The 19,783-nt window shown below is 39.0% G+C and overlaps 1 protein-coding gene across 2 annotated transcripts in view; it reads left to right on the top strand.

Moving 5' to 3' along the window:
* Positions 1-19,783, top strand: part of Pigl (phosphatidylinositol glycan anchor biosynthesis class L) — a 78,658-nt gene that overhangs the window by 3,757 nt on the left and 55,118 nt on the right. For both annotated transcript variants that reach the window (XR_010045304.1, XM_003466307.5), the window contains exon 2: positions 9,943-10,042. Coding sequence is in view for 1 of the 2 variants with exons in the window: in XM_003466307.5 (XP_003466355.2) it covers positions 9,943-10,042 (100 nt within the window). In the remaining variant the exon portion in view is untranslated. The remainder of the gene's footprint in view (positions 1-9,942; positions 10,043-19,783) is intronic.

The raw sequence follows: 19,783 nt of genomic DNA, 5'->3' as shown, positions 1-19,783 counted from the left end.
TTAGAATTAGGTTGGTCATGTTCAAGGGGAAACTGCTTGATATTTTTATTAGAATTTCACTGTTTTTTTTTTTTTGTTTTGTTTTGTTTTGTTTTGTTTTAAGATAGGGCCTCACTCTGTAGTCCAGCTGGCCTTGAACTCGCTTTGTAACACAGGTTGGCCTTGAGCTCTCAGTGATCGCCCTGCCTCAGCCTCCCAAAATGCTGAGATTGCATGAGTGGGCCACCAAGCCAGCATCTTCACGGACTATTAAGATAAGGAAACATAACGTTTACCATGTAAAGTCTTTTAACCTAATCATTTTTTGCCATGTCTCTTGTATATTGGCCTTCTTTCATGGTTGTTAATAGTTTAGATTTTTTGTCATTGTTTTGGTCAGGTTGGGTTTGGTGCTGGGGATCCAGCCCAGGGCGTGTGATCTACTCTCCCAATCTCCATATATCTCCTATGAGAGACAGGGTCTTGCTATATTGTCCCTCACTGGCCTCAGACTTGTGATCCTCTTGCCTCTGCCTCCAACAGAGTGGGGACTGTGGGTTGGCACCACCAGCCCGGCTGTCAGTACTTAAAGTCTTACATAAATACTGAGATAGAAATTTTTGTCCTTCATCCGTTGCTCAAGACTACAGGTTTGTGTTTGTTGCAAATATTACAGTTTACTTTTTTTGTTGTTTTTGAGATAAGGTCTCACTCTGCAGTTCAAGCTGGCCTTGAACTCATGGTGATCCAAGTGCTGAGATTATAGGCATACTTGTATAGTTTACTTTCTTTTTTTCTTTTTTTAGTCTTTTTGAGACAAGGTCTCTTTATGCAGTTCAGGCTGACCTTGAGTCACTTTGTAGCTCAGGCTGGTCTCAAACTCACAAAGATCCTCCTGCCTCAGCCTCGTGAGTGCTGGGGTTACAGGCATGAGCCACCACACTCGCTTTAGTTTACTTTCTTATATTTTGATATCCTCCTTTATTTAAAGATATTTTGGAGGTCCTGTTTGACCCAGCTATTCCCCTTCTGGGTATCTTCCCAAAAGAATTAAAAACGTCATACCACAGTGATATATGTGTACCCATGTTTATAACAGCACAATGTCTAATAGCTAAATCTTGGAAACAACATAAATGCCTATTGACTGAGGAATGGATAAAAAAGAGGTGGTATTTCTTTCTACAGTGCCATACTACTTGGCCATGAAAAAGGATAAACTTGAGACTTTTGAGGTAAATGGATACAACTTGAGACCATACTCATAAATGAAATAAGTCCAACACACTTGTGGGAACATCATATTGTCTCAGTAGTATGAGAAGCTGAAAGAAATTATATATATATATATGAATGTATATATAAAACACATATATATGTATATACCATTGTTACCCCCTCGTTACTGTTTTGAAATTTTTTTATTTTTCTCTTTAAAATAAAATAGATTTGAAAAGCAAAAATAAATATATTAAACATAGATCTAATAATTCCAATTTCTTTTTTTTTTTTTTTTTTTTTTTTTGTCAGTAATGGGGATCGAAATCATGACCATGCACTTGCAAGGCAGGTGCTTATGCCGCTGAGCTAAATCCCCAGCCCCGTTAATTCCAATTTCTGTAGTCTATCCAATTCTGCCCTGCTCTGACTACTCATTCTGAATGACTTCTTTCCACATGTATTTTATAATTTTTTTCATGTAAGCACATATTTCTTAGGGCCATATTCATTGTAACAGTTTGATGATTTACTTTTGTTTCAGAAAGGCAACTAAAAAAGACATTAATCTACCTTAGATGAGCCTAAAACTTTTAAGAATGAGATTTTTCAGGCAACAAAAGTAATACTGAATTCAGAGTCCAGTATCTCAAAACAGTAATACTTCCTCTCTTAGGGTGTTTCTGTCAGTGATGTTTAATGCCCTAGATGTTGAATCCTCAGACTGTGAACCAGAATCACTTCAAGATTCATTGGCTTACATGTCTGGCTGTCAGCTGGGAACTTCACTAGGTCCGTGGACCAGAACCTTTACATGTGGTATACTCCAGTAGCTTTGTGCTTGGGCTTCCTTGCAGGGTGGTGGCTGAGTTCTGGGGCAGGTATCCTGAGACAAATCGCTACTAGTGGTAGCCAGACTCTGTTTCATAACCTAGCCTGAGAAATCCTACAGGGTCACTTCTGTTTTATTCTTCCTCTGAAGGCATTCACAGGCCACATTCTTGTCCAAGGAAAGAAATAGCTCCACCTACTGAATGGAAGCATCAGGGATCTAGAAGCACAAGTGAGACCTGAACTCTACTACAATAGCTGTTCGGGGAATTTATTTTCTATTTCACCAAGTAAAACTGAGCACTTAGCAGTTACTAGAGTTGACATTTTTCTTCCTTTTCCCCTCAACTAGAACCAAGTGTGTTATAGGGACATAGCCTCAAAGAATGACACTTTTATCTTTTCCTTCCTATTACAACAAGTCTAAGAAAGATGTAACCCCACAGTTTCTGTCTGGGATGGAGGTTTTTCCTATTTCATCCACTAAAAGTATTGCCTTTCAAAGATCTTTGTCAGCCAGGTGTATTGACATATGCATATAATCCCAGGACTCGGGAGGCTGAGGCAGGAGGATGGTTGCAAGTTCGAGACCAGTCTGGGCTACAAAGTAAGCTCAAGACCATCCTGAACCGCATAGTAAGACCCCGTCTCAAAAAGACAAAGAAAAAAATCTTTGTATAGACATTTCTTATTTGTTTCTAAGTTTTAGACACCAGACTTTAAACCAGCAAGGATATGCAGTTATTCTTAAGGTGCCTTAGGAGATCTTATAATACCCCTCAGGATTCCTGCTTACCTGCTGTATTGGTTCTTCAAAGATAAGCCTTGCTTTCCTGCTAGTTCAGCCGTACATTCTGCATGCTGGCCTTTTATCTTACTATTGTATGCGAAGAGTTTGTCTAGACAGCTGATTCATCATATTTCCCAAAATAGAATTTATCAGATTACTTTTACTAATTGCTTTTTAGTTGTTAATAATTCTTCAGAGTGTTCCTTATTGAAGTACTTGGGAGGCTGAGGCAGGATGATTGCCATGAGTGCCAGGCCAGCTTGAATTACATAATGAGACCCTGTCTTTAAAAAAAAAAAAAATTCCGGGGCTGAGGATTTAGCTCAGCGGCATAAGCGCCTGCCTTGCAAGTATGCGGTCGCGAGTTCGATCCCTGGTACCAATAAAAAAACGAAAACAACAAAAAAAAATTCAGTATTGAAATATATTTAAATCCAGCCTCAGAAGCTATACACACACACACATTTCAGGTTGGTGACACACCATAATCCTAGGAAAATATCAAGTTCAAGGTCAGCCTTAATTACATAGTGAGTAGAAGGCCAGGTTAAAATATATAGCAAGAGCCTGTCTTAAAATATAGACAGAGTGCTAAGGATATGGCTCAGTGGCACACACCTGCCTGGCAAGTGCAAGGTCCTGAGTTCGATTCCTGGTACAAAAAAAAAGTGTTAATCTCATCTGTCTAATTGTATTCTTTCTAATCCACTATATTTGGAATTTCTAAAAACACAGAATTTTTGTTTGTTTTTTGTGGTGTTGGTGGTGGTACTGTTGGGGATTCAAACCAGGCTTTCAACATGCTAGACAGGTGCTGTAACAGTAAACTCTATCCCTGCCCCATTTTTTTAAAATTTTATTTTAAAACAGACTCTTCAGGCTGATCATAGACTCTGTGATCCTCCCTCCTCAGCCACTTGGGAGCCTGAGGCACGGGGATCCCTCAAGCCCAGGAGTTCCAGGCCTCCTGCGCAATATAGCAAGACGCCATCTCAAAGAAAATAAAGTTGAAATCTCAATGATTATTTACGTAATTGACTTTATTGTACTTTTGAAACCATTTACTTATGTAAAGAGTCAGACTTTTGAATGTAAAAACAGAGGTTGGACTTAACTATGACAAGCCTTCAAAGAAATGCTAGCAAAACACTGGAGAAGAGATCATTTCAGACACCAAGGAGAAATTTCACAATGGCAAAATCATCTGTGAACAGTGAAAAGATGCAGGTGTGAAAGAGAATAAGGTGGGACCAATGTAACAGAAGTATCAAATGGGAATGGTCGGTGAATGCAATGCCTTTTGAAGAGTGCAATATTTTGCTTTTTTTGTACCGGGAATCAAACTCACAACCTCACACTTGCCAGGCAGGTGCTGTGCCGCTGAGCTAAATCCCCAGCCCTGAAGAGGGTAGTATTGGAAATACTTGTTAGCAACTTGACTACAGTTAGCAGAATGCTTTTCTCATATGTGCATACTTCTCATGCTGTCTGATTCACATATGCCTCTTATTCAGAAAATGACAGTTTCCTGTTTGGCCTTGTAATGACCATCTATAAGTCACAGATCAGAGAAACGAACAACCACAATGAAAAACAAATAGCATTTTCATGAGTTGAAGTCAGTATCAGCGTAGTTCTTTTTGGGAATACTAATGAAAAACTACTAATAAATGTGGACAGACTGGTGATAATATATGTTAATGTTTTTTGACCTTGTCTTTGTGGATATATTCTCAGTACTTTAATTTTCTTTTTTTTGTTGTTGTTTTTTTGGTCTTTTTTGTTTTTTTATCGGTACCAGGGATCAAACTCACGACTGCCTGCTTGCAAGGCAGGTGCTTATGGCGCTGAGCTAAATCCCCAGCCCCTGTTTTACCAATTTTAAAGGTCTGATTTTTTTTGTGGTAATTCATAATCAGAAGGTTTTTGTCTTTTGTTTTGTTTTGTTTTTTGTTTTGAGACAGGTTTTGCTATGTAGTCTAGGTAGCCTTGAACTCACTTTGTAACCCAGACTGGCCTCAAACTTGCTACAGTCCTCCTGCCTCAGCCTCCTGAGTGTTGAGATTACGGGCACGCACCATCACACCTAGCCAAAAGATTTTTATTCAGTGAAAGTGTGATTTTTTTAAAAAAATTTTTAGTTCAGTGGCACTAAGTACATCGACAAGATTGTGTAATCATCTTTTCTGTTTCATCATATTAGACAAAAGCTGTACAACCTGTTAAGCAATACCATGCCAGTCCCACCTCAGTCTCTGGCAAGTACCATGTTATCATTCTGCATACTCTATGAGTTTGGCCAATATAGGTTCTTCACGTAAATAGAACGATTTGGGGGAGGAGGATGGATTGTAGGGACTGAACCCAAGGAATACTTTTATTTTGAGACAGGATCTTGCTAAATCTGGCTTCTAACTTGGAATCCACCTGCCTCAGCCTCATGAGTAGCTGAGATTACAGACATGTGCCATCATGCTAAAGGATCTTCATTCCTTTTCATGGCTGAATAATAATAATAATATCATAGTTTGTTTATTCATCTCTTGATGCATACTTGGATCTTTCCAATTTTTGACTGTTGTAAATAATCCCTCTGTGAGGACTGGAGTACAAGGTCTGGTTTCCAATTCTGAGCAGATATACCTGTGAGAACAGTTACTAAATCACGTGATAATTCTGTGTTTACATTTTTGAAATGTCATCGAGCTATTCTCTGAAACAACTACATTCCCAGCAGCGGAGGACTGTAGTTCTACTTTCTTGACAGCCTCATCAATGCTTGCAATTTTCCTTCTTTTGATTTTTTGAGACAGGTCTCACTTTGTGGTGCTGACTGGTCTTGAACTCACTCTGTAGTCCAGGCTGTTCTCAAACTTACAGCAATTATCCTGCCTCAGCCCCCTGACTGTTGGGATTACAGGCATACACACCATGCCCAGCTTTCCTGCAAAATTTTCCATTCTTAAACCTATAGCCATCCTAGTAACTATGAAGTCATATCTTACTGTGGTTTGAATTTTCCTAATGAATGTTGAAAAGCATGTTTTTACTTGCTGAGTGGCCTTCTATTTGTGTAATATCTAATTGTGTCCTTTGCCTATTTTTTCATTCCAGTTTCTTTTTTCCTTTTTGTTTTGGTACTTGGAATTGAACTCGGACCTCTGAGCCGTATCCCCAGCCTTCTAGCTTCATTTTTAAATTGTGATTTCTTAAGATAGGTTCTGTAGACCCCTGATGGAAAAAGGTCCAGATCTCTTGTTTGAGTTCCATTGGGAGCTCAGGCTTCTGAGCTTTGTAACACTGTCTCCTGCTTTTATCTCTGTAACCAAGGACTGTTCGGTCACTTTTTATTTACTCTGCGTGTGTGTGTGTGTGTGTGTGTGTGTGTGTGTGTGTGTGTGTAATGGTGCCAGAACTGTACCATACTAGGCAGTTGCTGAAACACTGGACTGTGTGTCCCCAGTCCAGTGGTAGTGTTTTATAGTCTCTATAATCTCTGGATTGCTCCACCGTTTCCTGTTTAGCCCTTAGATCCTCTATCAGTTATGTGTCAGTTTGCGTTAAACTCTTTCTGTTGTAAACCTGCTATGGTAGTGCGAGTCCATGACCCCAGCACTCCCCAGGCTAGACTTGGGAGGATCGCTGTGAGTTCAAGGCCAGCCTGGGCTACATAGTGAAAGCTTGTTTCCAAAAGAACAAAAATCCCAGGAGTTCTTGGCGGTTGTAAATATTTTTACATTGTGTCTGTTATCCTGAATAGACTTGGACACAGAATCTAAACTGCCTTTTTTTTTTATAGTAAAAAAAAAAAAAATTGTCCCTTTTTTCCTCCCTTCTCCACTCCACTTTTTGTTTTTGTGATCCTGGGACTAGAACTCAAGATCTTGCAAATGTTAGCTAAGTGCTGTGCCTCTGCATTACCTCTCCAGTCTCATTTTACCTTTTGTCTTCTGAGACGGAGTGTTGCTACACTGCCCAGGCTGGCCTGGCATATTTCATCCCCCTGCCCCCACCTCAGCCTCGCGGATAGCTAGGATTACAGGTAATAGCTGGGATTGCATGAATCATCACTGCGCCCAGCTAGACGCTTTTTCTTCCAGTCCATTTTCCAATTAGTTGAACATGTTCGCAGGAAAACTTTGCTAGCGTTTCTGAAATTTATACACTTAAGGAAGTATTCCAAATTCATGTAGTTAATTAGATGCCCAGCTAGTGTTGGAATTGTAATGCCTTAACTCCTAGTTTACTTCTTATTCTAACAAGTTGAAATTTTCCAGGTAAGGAACTGGATAAAAGGGTCAAAAAGGAGCTTTTATTCTTTATTTGGCTTCCCCTCCCCTTTGGCTTTTTAAATTGTGTAAGTCTGTTGTTTCCTCTTTAAATTTTTAGCTAAAATAAAATTTCTGACTTTTTGGAATTGTGATATATAAATTTGTGTCTTTACAAAGCAACTTTAATTTTTTTTAATGTGAATGTCATTGTTAGTTATGACTAAGCAGTATTGGAAAACTTCACCTAGCATGCAACTATACAAGAATTTATATATATTCTCATATAATATAGTTCTATATGAAGAAATCTGTATAAATGCCATTAATTCTGTTTCTTAAAATAATAGTCTTCAAAATTCATTGGTCACATTCTATAGGTCAAAGTTTTTTACCATCTATTCTCATTTAGTATGTGTATATATTTCTATGTAGGCCTTCCTTATATATTTATAATAAGTAGTTTACTATGTACATAGATCACAACTAATGTGCACTTCATGAAACATTAACCAACATAAAATCGAGGAACAAATGAAGAGATGTTGTAATGCTTTTCCTCCTCCCTAGATTATTTTGTGCATTCCAAGTGCACTATGCTTTTTGGAGTGTGTTCCAGAGTGTGTATGTTAAAGCTGCTAAAGGAGCTTGGTGTGGTGGTACACGCCTGTAATACCAACACTCTGGGAGACTAAGGCACAAAGATCACAATTTCAATCCTAGCCTGGTCAAACCCTGCCTCAAAATGTAAAAAATTAAAAGGGGCTAGGGATCAAACTCAATGCAAAGGTTCTGAGTTCAGTTCCCCTGTTCTGCCCCCCTCCAAAAAAACCCGTCAAAGGAATTCAGACACACATTCTGCTGAATTGCTACATGTTCACCAAACTTTGTGAAAATAGTCCAGATGCTCTCTGACTTCCACTCCTTAACCTGTTTTAAGTTCCTTGATTCAAACACAGTACAATAAAGCTAACATATTAGCCTCAATTCTAAGTTCCTCAGAATCATAATCATAGACTGATGCAACAGCCTCCAAAGTTGGGAACTGTGTATTAATATACACTGGATTCTTCATTTGTCACTAAGGATCAAGTAATTATGGAAAAATATATGAGAGAGGGTATGCATATGTGTTTGAAATGAACCTAAAATATAATGTCTGTCTCAAAATTGACTCTAGCTTCCATCTCATTTTTTAAAAAGAAGACTGGAAAAAAAATAGATGTGATACAACAATAAAAAAAAACAGCCCTTTGTCTACATTCTTTTTAAGGTTAGTCTCTTTTTTGGATACAATGTAATGACTGTCTCTTATCTGGGTTCAGACAGTTCAAGCTAGCACTAGAGTAACCCATGGGAAAACTGAAAGGTTTCACATGGGGTTTTTCTCCGAGATACCTGAGCCACCGTTCAGTCCTGCATAAAAACCTGCAAAGTGCTAGACAGTGCAGATGCTGCAAAGGTGAATGACACTGTGAACTTTAAGGTCAAGGACAATTTAGAATTAATAATGTGATCATGAGAAAGGTTCATACTCATGTCCAGTCAATATTGGACATGACTGATGGCCAGGGAAAGTAAGAGGTGTTGCACATTTTATCTATTATATCTCTCAAGGATGAACTGTCATGCAGGGAGAAAGGAAGATGAGGAAGCAGAAAGTAAAACTAAAGATGTCAAGGAAAGAGAAAACTAACATTGCCTAATTAGGCGCTTTGGTATCTATGATCTCATAGTCCAAAAGCCTCAAGCAAGAGCCTTTATCTCCACTTTACAGGTGAAGAAACTGACCGAGAAAAGTTAAGTAACTTGAACAAGTCACACATATAATTATTAGCAGGAAAATTTAATTGAGGCATATTAGCTAAGCAGTTGCTCCATGATGACTGTGCAATTTAAGTGATAACAAAAATCTTGATGTGTTACTATTTATAAGGCTACAGCAGACTCCTATACATCAAAAAGATCTGTTCTTAGGAACCATAGTAGAGTATATACATTAGGAAAATAAGATATGTAAGCTTTCTTGGGTGCAAATGGGATGCTGGTTGCTAAACTCTTCTAAAGAGGATGTTTTTCTAAATGGTTGTTGCCTGTTTTCCTATGAAAGCCAGCTAGCACCTCTTCAAAACATAATACATCATTGAAGCCAGGCATTGCAATGCATGCCTATAATCCCAGCACTTAGGAGGCTGAGACAGGAGGATGCTGTTTAAGGTCAGCCTGGACTACACAATGAGACTTTTATCTCAAAAAACTACACAAAAGGAAAAAAGTTAGATAATTGAAGACTGTTTTGTGTTTGTGTGTATGATGCTGGGGATCAAATGGGTGGCCTTATACGTCCTGGACAGACAGTCTACCGCTGAGCTACACTTCCAACCTTGGATTGGTAAAGGAATCCAAACTAATAGGGTACTCAACCCCAGTTACCCTGAAGAATTACGTAAAGGTGAATCCTAAATCTAACTCCAATATATAACAGTCTCATGAACCCCCATATGACCATGCTTAAACCTGATAATTATCAAGACTTTGTACACCTGCTTCATCTAACCTCACTTAACATCTTTTGTTTGTATCAAGTATTCTAAAGAAAAACCCAAAATGCATATCACCAAAATGTAGATAGATAGGGAAGCATTATAAATAGTAACTCCCAAGGGTGTACTGCTGGTGACCTGTTAATGGGAATATTTTATTGTAACCTTGTGTTGTGTTTTCTTCAGCTTTCTGCCATAAGCACATGTTTTTCAGGTAGCTTAAATTCTCTAGGAAACAAGACGGGTTAAAAATGAGTGAACAGATAGGTCGCCCCCTGTTAAAGAAATCTACCACTATATTTGTTATCCCCAGGAAATTACTACAATCAAGGAGAGATTCGTAAGAAAGAACTTTTGCAGAGCTGTGATGTTTTGGGGATTCCACCCTCCTGTGTAATGATTATTGACAACAGGTAATTTGTCTTTTAACAACACAGAAATTCATTGCTTATCATTTACTGATGCACGAAAAAGACATCAAAAGCTAATAGATAAAGATAGGAGCATCTTAGTTGAGAAATCTACCCAAAATGCTTTATTTTAAGTGAAAGAATAACTTTCTTCAACTTGTTTAAACTTTTTTTATGCTGAAATGGTTTCTCCTCCTATAGCTACAGCTTTTAATTTCTATTACAAATTTCAGAACTATACAAAAATACAATGAACAGTATCATGAACTCCCATATGTCCATACTTACACCCAATAATTATCAAGACTTTGTACACTTGATTCATCTAACCACACTTCCCATCTTTTGTGTGCATCAAATATTTTAAAGAAAAACCCTAAATAAATAAATAAAAGGAAGACTCAGGTGGGGTGTAATGGTGCACACCTAAAATCCCATCATTCTGGGAAACAGGCCAGAGTTTTTCAAGTCTAAGCCCAGCTAAGGCAATTGAGCAGGACCCTGACTCAATAAATAAGAGGGGCGCAGTGCAAAAGCCCTGAGTTTTAATACCCAGGACCATCAAAATAATAATGTTAATAATAATAACTAAAAATAAGAAAAACCCAGCTGGGCATAGCGACACATGCATATAATTCCAGAACTCAGTAGGCCAAGGCAGGAAGATCACAAGCTTGAGGCCAGCCTGGACTGGATGGTTTAAAGTTAGCCAGGACGAGATACTGAGACCTTGTGTCAAACACGAGTGCATGCGTGCACACACACACCCCCACTATCAGGCTGTGTATCTCTTAAGAACATGAACATTATTTTTTATAAGTGTAATACCATTGTTATTACCTCTAACAGTTAATACTAACAGTTATTCTTCAGTGTTTTCACTCAATTCATTGAAATGTCTCCAAGTAGCACAATAATATCTTTTTTGAGTGGCTTGTTCAAATCAAAATCCAAACAAGATCCATTCATGATAGTTGATTGATAGCCTGTATTTAATTCCCCTTTCCTCCATGTTAATGATTCAGTTTTCATACAAAATGTCCCACATTCGGGGTTGGTCTGTCTGTTTCTCCTTGTGTTGTCTAAGCTTGCTTTTCTTTTCTTTTTTTTTTTCCTGTGGTCTAGCTCTGTAGACCAGGCTGGCCTCAAACTTGTTCTCAGAATTGTAGCCTAAATCATTAATTAACTGAAGTTGCAAAGTAATGAGTTTATAATTGTCATATCCATTGTGTGTATGCTAGCTGTATTTCTTTTGCAAAGAAAACTCTCCCTGTTAACTGGGACTATTTATCCTGCTGTACAATTTGAACCAAAAAAAGACAGAATAACCAGGCATGATGGCTCATGCCTGCAATTCCAGCACTTGGGAGGCTGAGACAAGAACATTGCCCCAAGTCCAAAACCAGCCTGTGCTACATAGTACAAGGCCACCCTGAACTACAAAGGAAGACTCTGCCTCAAAACACAAACAACAAGATAAGATAGAGGTTCAACTCTTTTCTTTTAATTGATACTTTCAGAAAACAGTTTGATGTCCTACATACCTAGAGATCCACTGTTTATTTCTTCGATAGTGGGGGCACTTTTTAATTTCATTAGAAACTAAGTTATTTTTATTTATTTCATGTTACAGTTTTGATCATTATATTCTTTGATACTCAGATTATCTCATCTTTGGCTAGTGAGTCTCTTCATGCTGGCTCACATGTATTCCCATTTCTGTTTTGTTTTATTGTACTAGAGATCGAACCCACAGGCTTGTGCCTGCTAAGCAAGACTTTCAGTGCCTTCTCGTATCCCTCCTTACCTCAACTGCAGAATTAGCTATTTCTCCAAGAAGCTTTGGTTTGTCATAGTAAAAAATGATACTTAGCTGAGCTGGTGGTACCTATAATCCTGGCATTTGGGAAACTGAAGCAGGAGAATCACTACCAGTTCAAGACCAGGCTAGGCCAGCTTGAACTGCAGAGTGAAACCCTGTCTCAAAAAGACCAGAAAGAAAAAAAAAAAGATACTTAGAGTACATAACCAAGCATACTTAGAAGCATTTGTTGCTATAGTGTTATTGTTCTTATTGCTACTTGAACTTGATAGTGAATAGAGCTGCTAAGATGTATCTATTTTTTACTGGAAAAGAAAAATTTTAAAAATTATACTAATGATCATAATTCAAAGTTAATAGTTCAGGGTTCTTTCTTAACATCTTTGTACAGCTGAATCTCTGTCTTTGCTTCCAACAACACCACCAATTACTGTGTTCTTCAATCATTTTAAGGATTTCATGAATGAAAACAGACATACTGTTTTATTCAGAATCACAGATATCCAAAATCAAGACTAAATATAATATGACTGGTCATGATGTTTGCAATTTAAAGTAAGTCAAAAAACATGTATCATTGCCGGGCGTGGTGGCTCACACCTGTAATCCCAGCACTCGGGAGGCTGAGGTGGGAGGATTGTTGTGAATTCGAGACCAGCCTGGGCTACAAAGTGAGCTCAAGGCCAGCCTGGACTGCATAGCGAGACCCTGTCTCAAAAAAGACAAATATATATATATATATATATATATATATATATATATATATATATAATAATTAACTCACAGATGGTATGGTAGTGTATACCTGTAATCCCAGCACTTAGGAGGCTGAGTCAGGAGGATCCCCATGAGTTTAAGGACAGCCTGAGCTACATAGTGAGTTCAAGGTCAGCCTGAACTACATAGAAAGACCTTGTCTCAAAACAACAAAACACAAGAACCAAACAAAATAAATTTACCCTAACTGGCAAAATCTTATGAATCTGAACCTTGGTGGAAAGTATCCAAGTATTCATTATACAGTTATATATTTTGACTTTTCTATTTCAGGTTTGTGAGTTTGTTTTCAGTACTAAGGATCAAACCCTGGTTTTTTTTGGTTGGTTGTTTGTTTTGAGACAGCATCTCACTAAGTCTCAGTGTGGGTTTGAACTAGTGATCCTCCTGCCTCTGCCTCTGCCTCTGCCTCCCAGAATTCTGGGATTATAGACATGTACCATCATGCCCTGCTGTTTCAGAAGTTTGAGGGCATTTTGTTCTTGTTCTTGTTTTTAAACATACTTTGTTTTGGGATTAGGAATTAAATGCAGGGCCTTTACTCTGAGCCACATCCCCAGTCCTTTCCCCATTTTTGTACCTGGCTGAATTATTAAATGGCCTGAGTTGTCCAGGCTGGGCTCAGATTGGTAACCCTCCTTCCTTGGGCTTCCAGAGTATTGGGATTACGGATGCGCTTCAGATTATGCCCTGGTTCAGAATTTTTATAATAAGAAATTTTCAGAGCCAGGTGTGAGGGCCCGTCTCTGTAATCCCAGCATTTAGAAGACTAAAGCAGGAAGATTGGCATGAGTTCAAGGCCAGCCTGGGCTACATAGTGGGTTCAAGGCCAGCCTGAACTACAGAGATCCTGCCTTTAAAAAAAAAAAAAAAAAAAAAAATCAGCACCACACATACCACAGGCCTCTTTTTCCTATAATTTTCTGACATATCTATTTTACTGTATTTGTGATTTACCCACCCCTTCAATTAAAAAAAAAAAAAAAACAGATGAACAAGTGGATTTTGTGAGTTTCAAAAAGTTTTAGGTTTACAAATCATTCCTTACCAACAGTATAATTTGGGGGGGGGTTATTATAAATGAATTTACATTTGCTCATTTTTTTTAAGAAGTTTCATTTTCTATTATTGGGTAACATGTCAGAGGATGATAATACAGTTTAACCTGTGATGAAGAGATAAATTCCTTCTGGTATGCAAAGAAAAACAAACGTTCTGATCCATCTAGATGTACATTTAAAAAAAAGCCAAAATGTAATTCTGATGATGTTTTCAATTCTTTTCTCTTTTTTGTTTTTTGAGACAGAGTCTCATAATGTAGCTCAGGCTGGCCTTGAACTCATAGCAGTCCTCCTGCCTCAGCCTCCTGAGTACTGGGGTTACAGGCATGCACTACCTGGCCTCCTTTTTGAAATACAAGATTTGTCCTGCTCCCAGGTGTAGTGGCACATTCCTGTAATCCCAGCACTGGAGAGGTTTTGAGTTCATTTGTAGAAGAAATCAGTGGATGCTTTGCTTTAAATATATTGTACTCCCCCTTTATTTTGTGAGTATAGGTTGTAATTTTTTCTCCACATTACTAGTAATAATAGGATGAACTGGTTTTTGCCAGAGACCCATCTGCATGCAGGCTTTTCTGCCTGTGCTGGACCCAGCAACACAAGCTGATTTTTTTAGGGCCAGATCTGATCTGTGAGAACAGTCGTGCTCCAAAAATCTTGGTTATCAAGATCTTTACTCTCATCATCTGTCTAATTTAGTACTTTTTTTTGGTTAGTTTTTTTGTTTTTTGAGACAAAGTCTCATTATGTAGTACAGGCTGGCCTTGAACTCACTTAGGTAGTTCAGGCTGCCTTGAATCTCATGGCAATCCTCCTCCCTCGGCTCCCGAGTGCTGGGATTATGGGCCTGCACCACCACACCTGGCAAATTTATTACATTTTTATTCGTCCTGTAAAGATCATACAGTTTCAACCTCCATTCCCTAGTTGTGAAATGCAGCAATAATGAGGTAGGAAAGTTGTTAAAGATAAAAACTTTAAGAAGGCAGTTTGAAGATTTCAAGGTCTTTCTCCGCTTGAGCTGCTTTAACAAAATATTATAAACAGTGTAGTTTAAAGAACAAAAAGATTTTTCTCACTGATCTTCAAGCCATAAGTCCCAGAGCAAAGTCTGGCAGGGTGAGTTTTATTTATTTTTATCTTTTTCCTTTTTATCGGTACTGGGGATCGAACTCACGACTGCCTGCTTACAAGGCAGGTGCTTATGCCGCTGAGCTAAATCCCCAGCCTCCACAGGGTGAGTTTTAATGGGTACTTTCTTACTGGCTTGAAGATGGCCACCTTCTCACTGTCTTCATGTGTTAGAAAGATTATTTTCTCTCCTTGTTTTCTTATTATTCTCAGATTAGGGCCCTACCATTATGACCTCATTTAAATTTTGTAAATTCCTAAAACTCATATCTCCAAAGAGAGTCACACTAGGTATGAGCACATCAGCGTGAGTTTTAGGAGAGACACAGTTCAGTTTGTTAGCTTTCTGATCCAGCCCTCCAAAATTCCTGTCTCCCTGCATGCAGAACATTCAGTCATGGCAGGTATGGTGGTGCACTCTTGTAATCTCAACACTTGGGGAAGGCAGGGTTGGAGCAGGAGAATCTGCAAGTCTCAGGCCAGCCTGAATTACATAGCAAGACCCTGTCTCAAAAAACAAACAAACAAAGCAACATCCAGTCCTTTTCCAACAATCCCAGGAGTCTCCCTGCCCCCCATCAGTACCCGACTGCCTGCTTGCAAGGCAGGCGCTTACGCCGCTGAGCTAAATCCCCAGCCCCAATCCCAGTAGTCTTAATTCATTCCAGGATTGACTCTGAAGTCTAAATGCCAAAGTCTAAATGTTGTCAAAAGCAAGTTTGAGTATGTTTCATCCGGAGACAAAATTCTTCTCCAGCTGCGAACATGTGAAACCAGACAAGTTATATACTTACAAAGTACAATGGTGGGTCAGGGGTAGGATAAATATTCTCGTTCCAAAAGGGAAAAAAATCTGAAAGAAAAAAGAAGTAATAGACCCTAAGCAAACCCAAAACCGAGAATAACACATTCCATTAGAGCTTCAGGTTAAAGGATAAAATCATCCTTTTTTGATGTTGTGTCCTCCAGATCCACTGAGGCCTGTGGTGAGAATACCATTTTTGCTGCCTCCTGGATCCCCTTCAGGGTCATTTTTCTTTTTTCTTTTTTTTTTTTTTTTTGTGTGTGTGTGTGTGTGTGTGTGTGTGTGTGTACCAGGGATCAAACTTATGACCTCACACTTGTCAAGCAGGCTTTTATGCTGCTGAGCTAAGTACCCAGCCCTCCCTTTTCTTAAAGTATGAGACATGTTTGTAGCTGGATACCTATCTTTTCTGGTCCTATGGAATCTTAAGTCCAATAGCTACCTTTTTTTAAATTTTGTACCAGGGATCGAACTCATGACCCTGAGCTTGCCAGGCAGGCACTTATGTCCTAAATCCTCAGCCCTCAATAACTACCTTTTGTTTCATGTCATTTTTTCTGGTCCCCTGGCTTTCTCATTTTTTGCAGTATAAACAGATTGAAATTTTTCAGAAATCTTTTAAGTTCTGGTACCTTTTTGCTTAAAAATTCCTTCTTCAAGCCATCTCTTGACTCAACATTTTACTTAGAAATTTCCTTAGCTAGCCACGTGTGATGGCACAGATCTGTAATCCCAGTCCTTGGGAGGCTGAGGCAAGAGCACTGCTATAAATTCAAGGCCATCCTCAACTGCATATTAAGATCCTGTCTGAAAGCAAACAAAAAAGAAATTTCCTTAACTAAGCCAGGCATGGTTGCTTGCACCTGTAATTCCAACGTTCTAGAGCCTGAGGCAGGAGAATCACAAGTTCAAGGCCAGGCTGGGCTACGTAGTGAGTCCCTGTCTGAAAACAAAGAAAAAGGGATCTCATTGTTCATACTTCTAATTTCATCATTTACAAGTTTTACCTTCCACAAATCACTGTAACACAAGTCAACCAAGTGCTTTGTTCCTTGTACGGATCATCTTTTCTGGATTGAAACTCAGTGGTAAAGTGTTTGCTTAGCACGTACTAGGCCCTGGGGTTCAATTTTAAGTACAGAAGCCAAGACACAAAGGAGAAAAGAGGATCTGGTAGAACTGTTTCTGATAAACATCCTTTTCTTGATTTGTGGATGACCATAATTATCTCCTAAAAATCATAACTCCAAATACAGTCACACTGGGGACTTCAACATAACATAAACCTGGGGGAGAACACAATTCAGTCTGCATGTCTAGCACTATGCAGGCCTTAGTCTTTTAACCTCTCACTTCATAACCTGGAAAAGGCAAAGCTTAGGTCTATTTAGATGTGTCACAGAGAAAAATTCAGAGGAAGGTGCAAGCGGGAAGTTTTAAAGAGCAACTGTAACCCATAATGATGGTAACCAAGTGTAAAGCTGTCGATGCCAAAAAACATACAAATACGTGATTTTACTTAATCCTCAAAATAATCCAATTTGTCCCATTTTACAATAAGACACTGAACCATAGCAAGAGGTTAAATAATTTGCCCAAGGTCATCCAGCCAGTAAGTAATAGATCTGGCCTTGAAACAGGAGCCTTCTGGCGGCAGAACATTTGCTGCAACTAATGTATCTTATCCACTCCACGCCTGACACAAAGTTTCATAAAGAGGATCTCATTTAATACTTAGTCTAACTACACAAAATAGGTTTCATTATCCCTTTGTGTTTCACAAAAAGAAAGAAAGCTAAGAGAGATTAAGAGTCTGTGAGGTCAAAACATTTAATAAATGACAGGGCTAGGATTCAAAACCAGAAAGGGGGATGGAGTTCATTCCTGACTTTCTGCACAGAAGTAGGTCACCACTTCAGTTACTGAATTTGAAACACCATTGCCAGTTTAGTTGACACTATATGGTGAGCTTTTTTATCTCATTGTTCTGAGCTTCTGTGCTTAATTTCAGAAAAACGTTTAGCCCCGCAGAATGGAGAAAAAATTCATTGCTCGTGAAAAGAAGACATCTTAGTCAGTAGGCAACTAAATGGTTACTGTTGGTAACCTTACTCAGTTCCTTAAAAGGAAAGTTCTGGTCATTTAATGAGTCATATAATATTAAATTCCCAGTTCTGAAAATATTAGTACCTATTAAATGCCCAGAATGGGCAAGGCACTATGCTAGATGTTGAAAAGAAAAATAGTTTGAGTGTGGGAAGAGGTGTTGGCATGACAGCCATCGTGGCTTCATTTGTGCGTTGCTCTTCCATTGGGCTCGTGCAGAGGTCAGGAAGAGGGAGGTTAGAGACCTTTCTAGGCTATTTGGAAAGTATATATTACTGGAAAATTCATTCTACAAATTTTTACTCGTGTTGCTTTCATACTTCTTAAATATATCAGGAAAAATCTGTAGATTATCCTGTATACTTAATAAAATATTCTTTCTCTACCCAACTTCTATCCACTCAAGTGAAGGCTAGATTAGAAATAATTCTAAGGCTGAAGCAGTAGGATCACAAGTTACAGGGCCAGCATGGGATACACAGAGACCCTGCCTCAAAAAAGAAAGGAAGGAAGAAAGGAATCCTATGTACATTTTTATAATATTTGATTAGATAAATTCAAACAACAGAGTTTCTTGAAACTTTAACCAGCTGGGCACAGTTGCACATGCCTGTGATCCCAGCACTCGGGATGCTGAGGCAGGAGAATTGCTGTGAGTTGAGGTTAGTCTGGACTACAAAGTAAGTTCAAGGCAGCCTGAATTACAAAGTGAGACTCTGTCTCAAAAACAAAACAAAAAAAGCTTAACCATGCCTTTGAACCTTGTTATAAATTAGTGGTCTTCTTATGGGACTCATTCTGTAGGGTGAGTCCTGAGTATTCAGACTGAAAACAGTGGCGATTTAGGGGAACTCTGATTACAGTGGAGTAAAATAAAGATCATTTCTAACTCACGCCCTATTAAAGTGCTTTGGGGCCCATCACCTATTGTTTGGGAAAATTTGTAATATCTCAAAGTGATCAAGGCAATAAGTATTTGGGGTGAAGGATTGGTGCATTAGCCTGATTTGATGTATAGATGTATCAGAACTTCACACTGAACCTCATAAATATATACAGTTGTTATTTGGCAATTAACATAACATTTAAAAAAACTATTTGTGCTTGACATGGTGGCTCATCCCTGTAATCTCAGCACTCAGGAGGGTGAGGCAGGAGGATTCCCTTGAGTTCAAGGACAGCCTAGGCTACATAGCTTAAGCCCAGCCTGAACTGTCTCTGTCTCTGTCTCTCTGTCTCTGTCTCTGTCTCTCTGTCTCTCTCTCTCTCTCTCTGTCTGTCTGTCTGTCTCTCTCTCTCTCTCTCTCTCTCTCTCTCTCTCTGTGCATAGTTGGTACTGGAGACTGAATTTAAGCCCTTTGCACTGACCTACATTCCCAGCTCTTTTCAAATTTTATTTTTTTATTTTTCTATTTTAAGAGCCGATCTCGCTAAGTTGCCCAGGCTATGGTTAAATTTGCAACTGTCCTGACTCAGGCTCCCAGAATGTTAGGATTACAGACATGTGCCACCATACCTGGCTCTTAGCCTCATCTTCCAACATCTGCTTACACACACATCACCTTTGTTCCCTTAGCCAAAACAGTCGGACTGCCCAGTTCCCCCTCTGTGTCTCTCCCCTGCATCTCATAATCTCATAGTGAAGCTGTGCCTCAAATACATCGTGCTTCTCTGCCTTACTAGACCTGCGCCTTGGCATGCACTAGTCCTCTCTGACATGCTCCCCCATTTTGCAATACCCCTTACCTTTTCCTTGCTCACTCTTGCTCATCATTCAAGGCTCAATTCAAGAAGTGTCTTGTGCTCTGAGACACCATCCCTGGTTTGCCCAATCTCCTTGGACGCTTATGTTATATTCCTGTTGTCCCATTATATCCTACATGCACACTAATTTCTTAGTCCAAGTCATAAGCCCTTCTGTATCTCCCTCCACCCTCTTTCATAATCCTTGGTTCTACAGTAGCTGCTCACATGGGATAAGCGAATGACCAATTCTGCCATAAGCTTTCTTCCTGTGACCAGATATAAATATGTGATCTCTA

Source organism: Cavia porcellus, unplaced genomic scaffold (genome assembly GCF_034190915.1).
Source record: "Cavia porcellus strain 051 isolate PalLab524CR breed Dunkin Hartley unplaced genomic scaffold, mCavPor4.1 scaffold_32, whole genome shotgun sequence".
In the NCBI taxonomy this organism is placed as follows: Eukaryota; Metazoa; Chordata; class Mammalia; order Rodentia; family Caviidae; genus Cavia; species Cavia porcellus.
The sequence above is the reverse complement of the archived record's forward strand: the minus strand, read 5'-3'. Positions and strand labels throughout refer to the sequence as shown.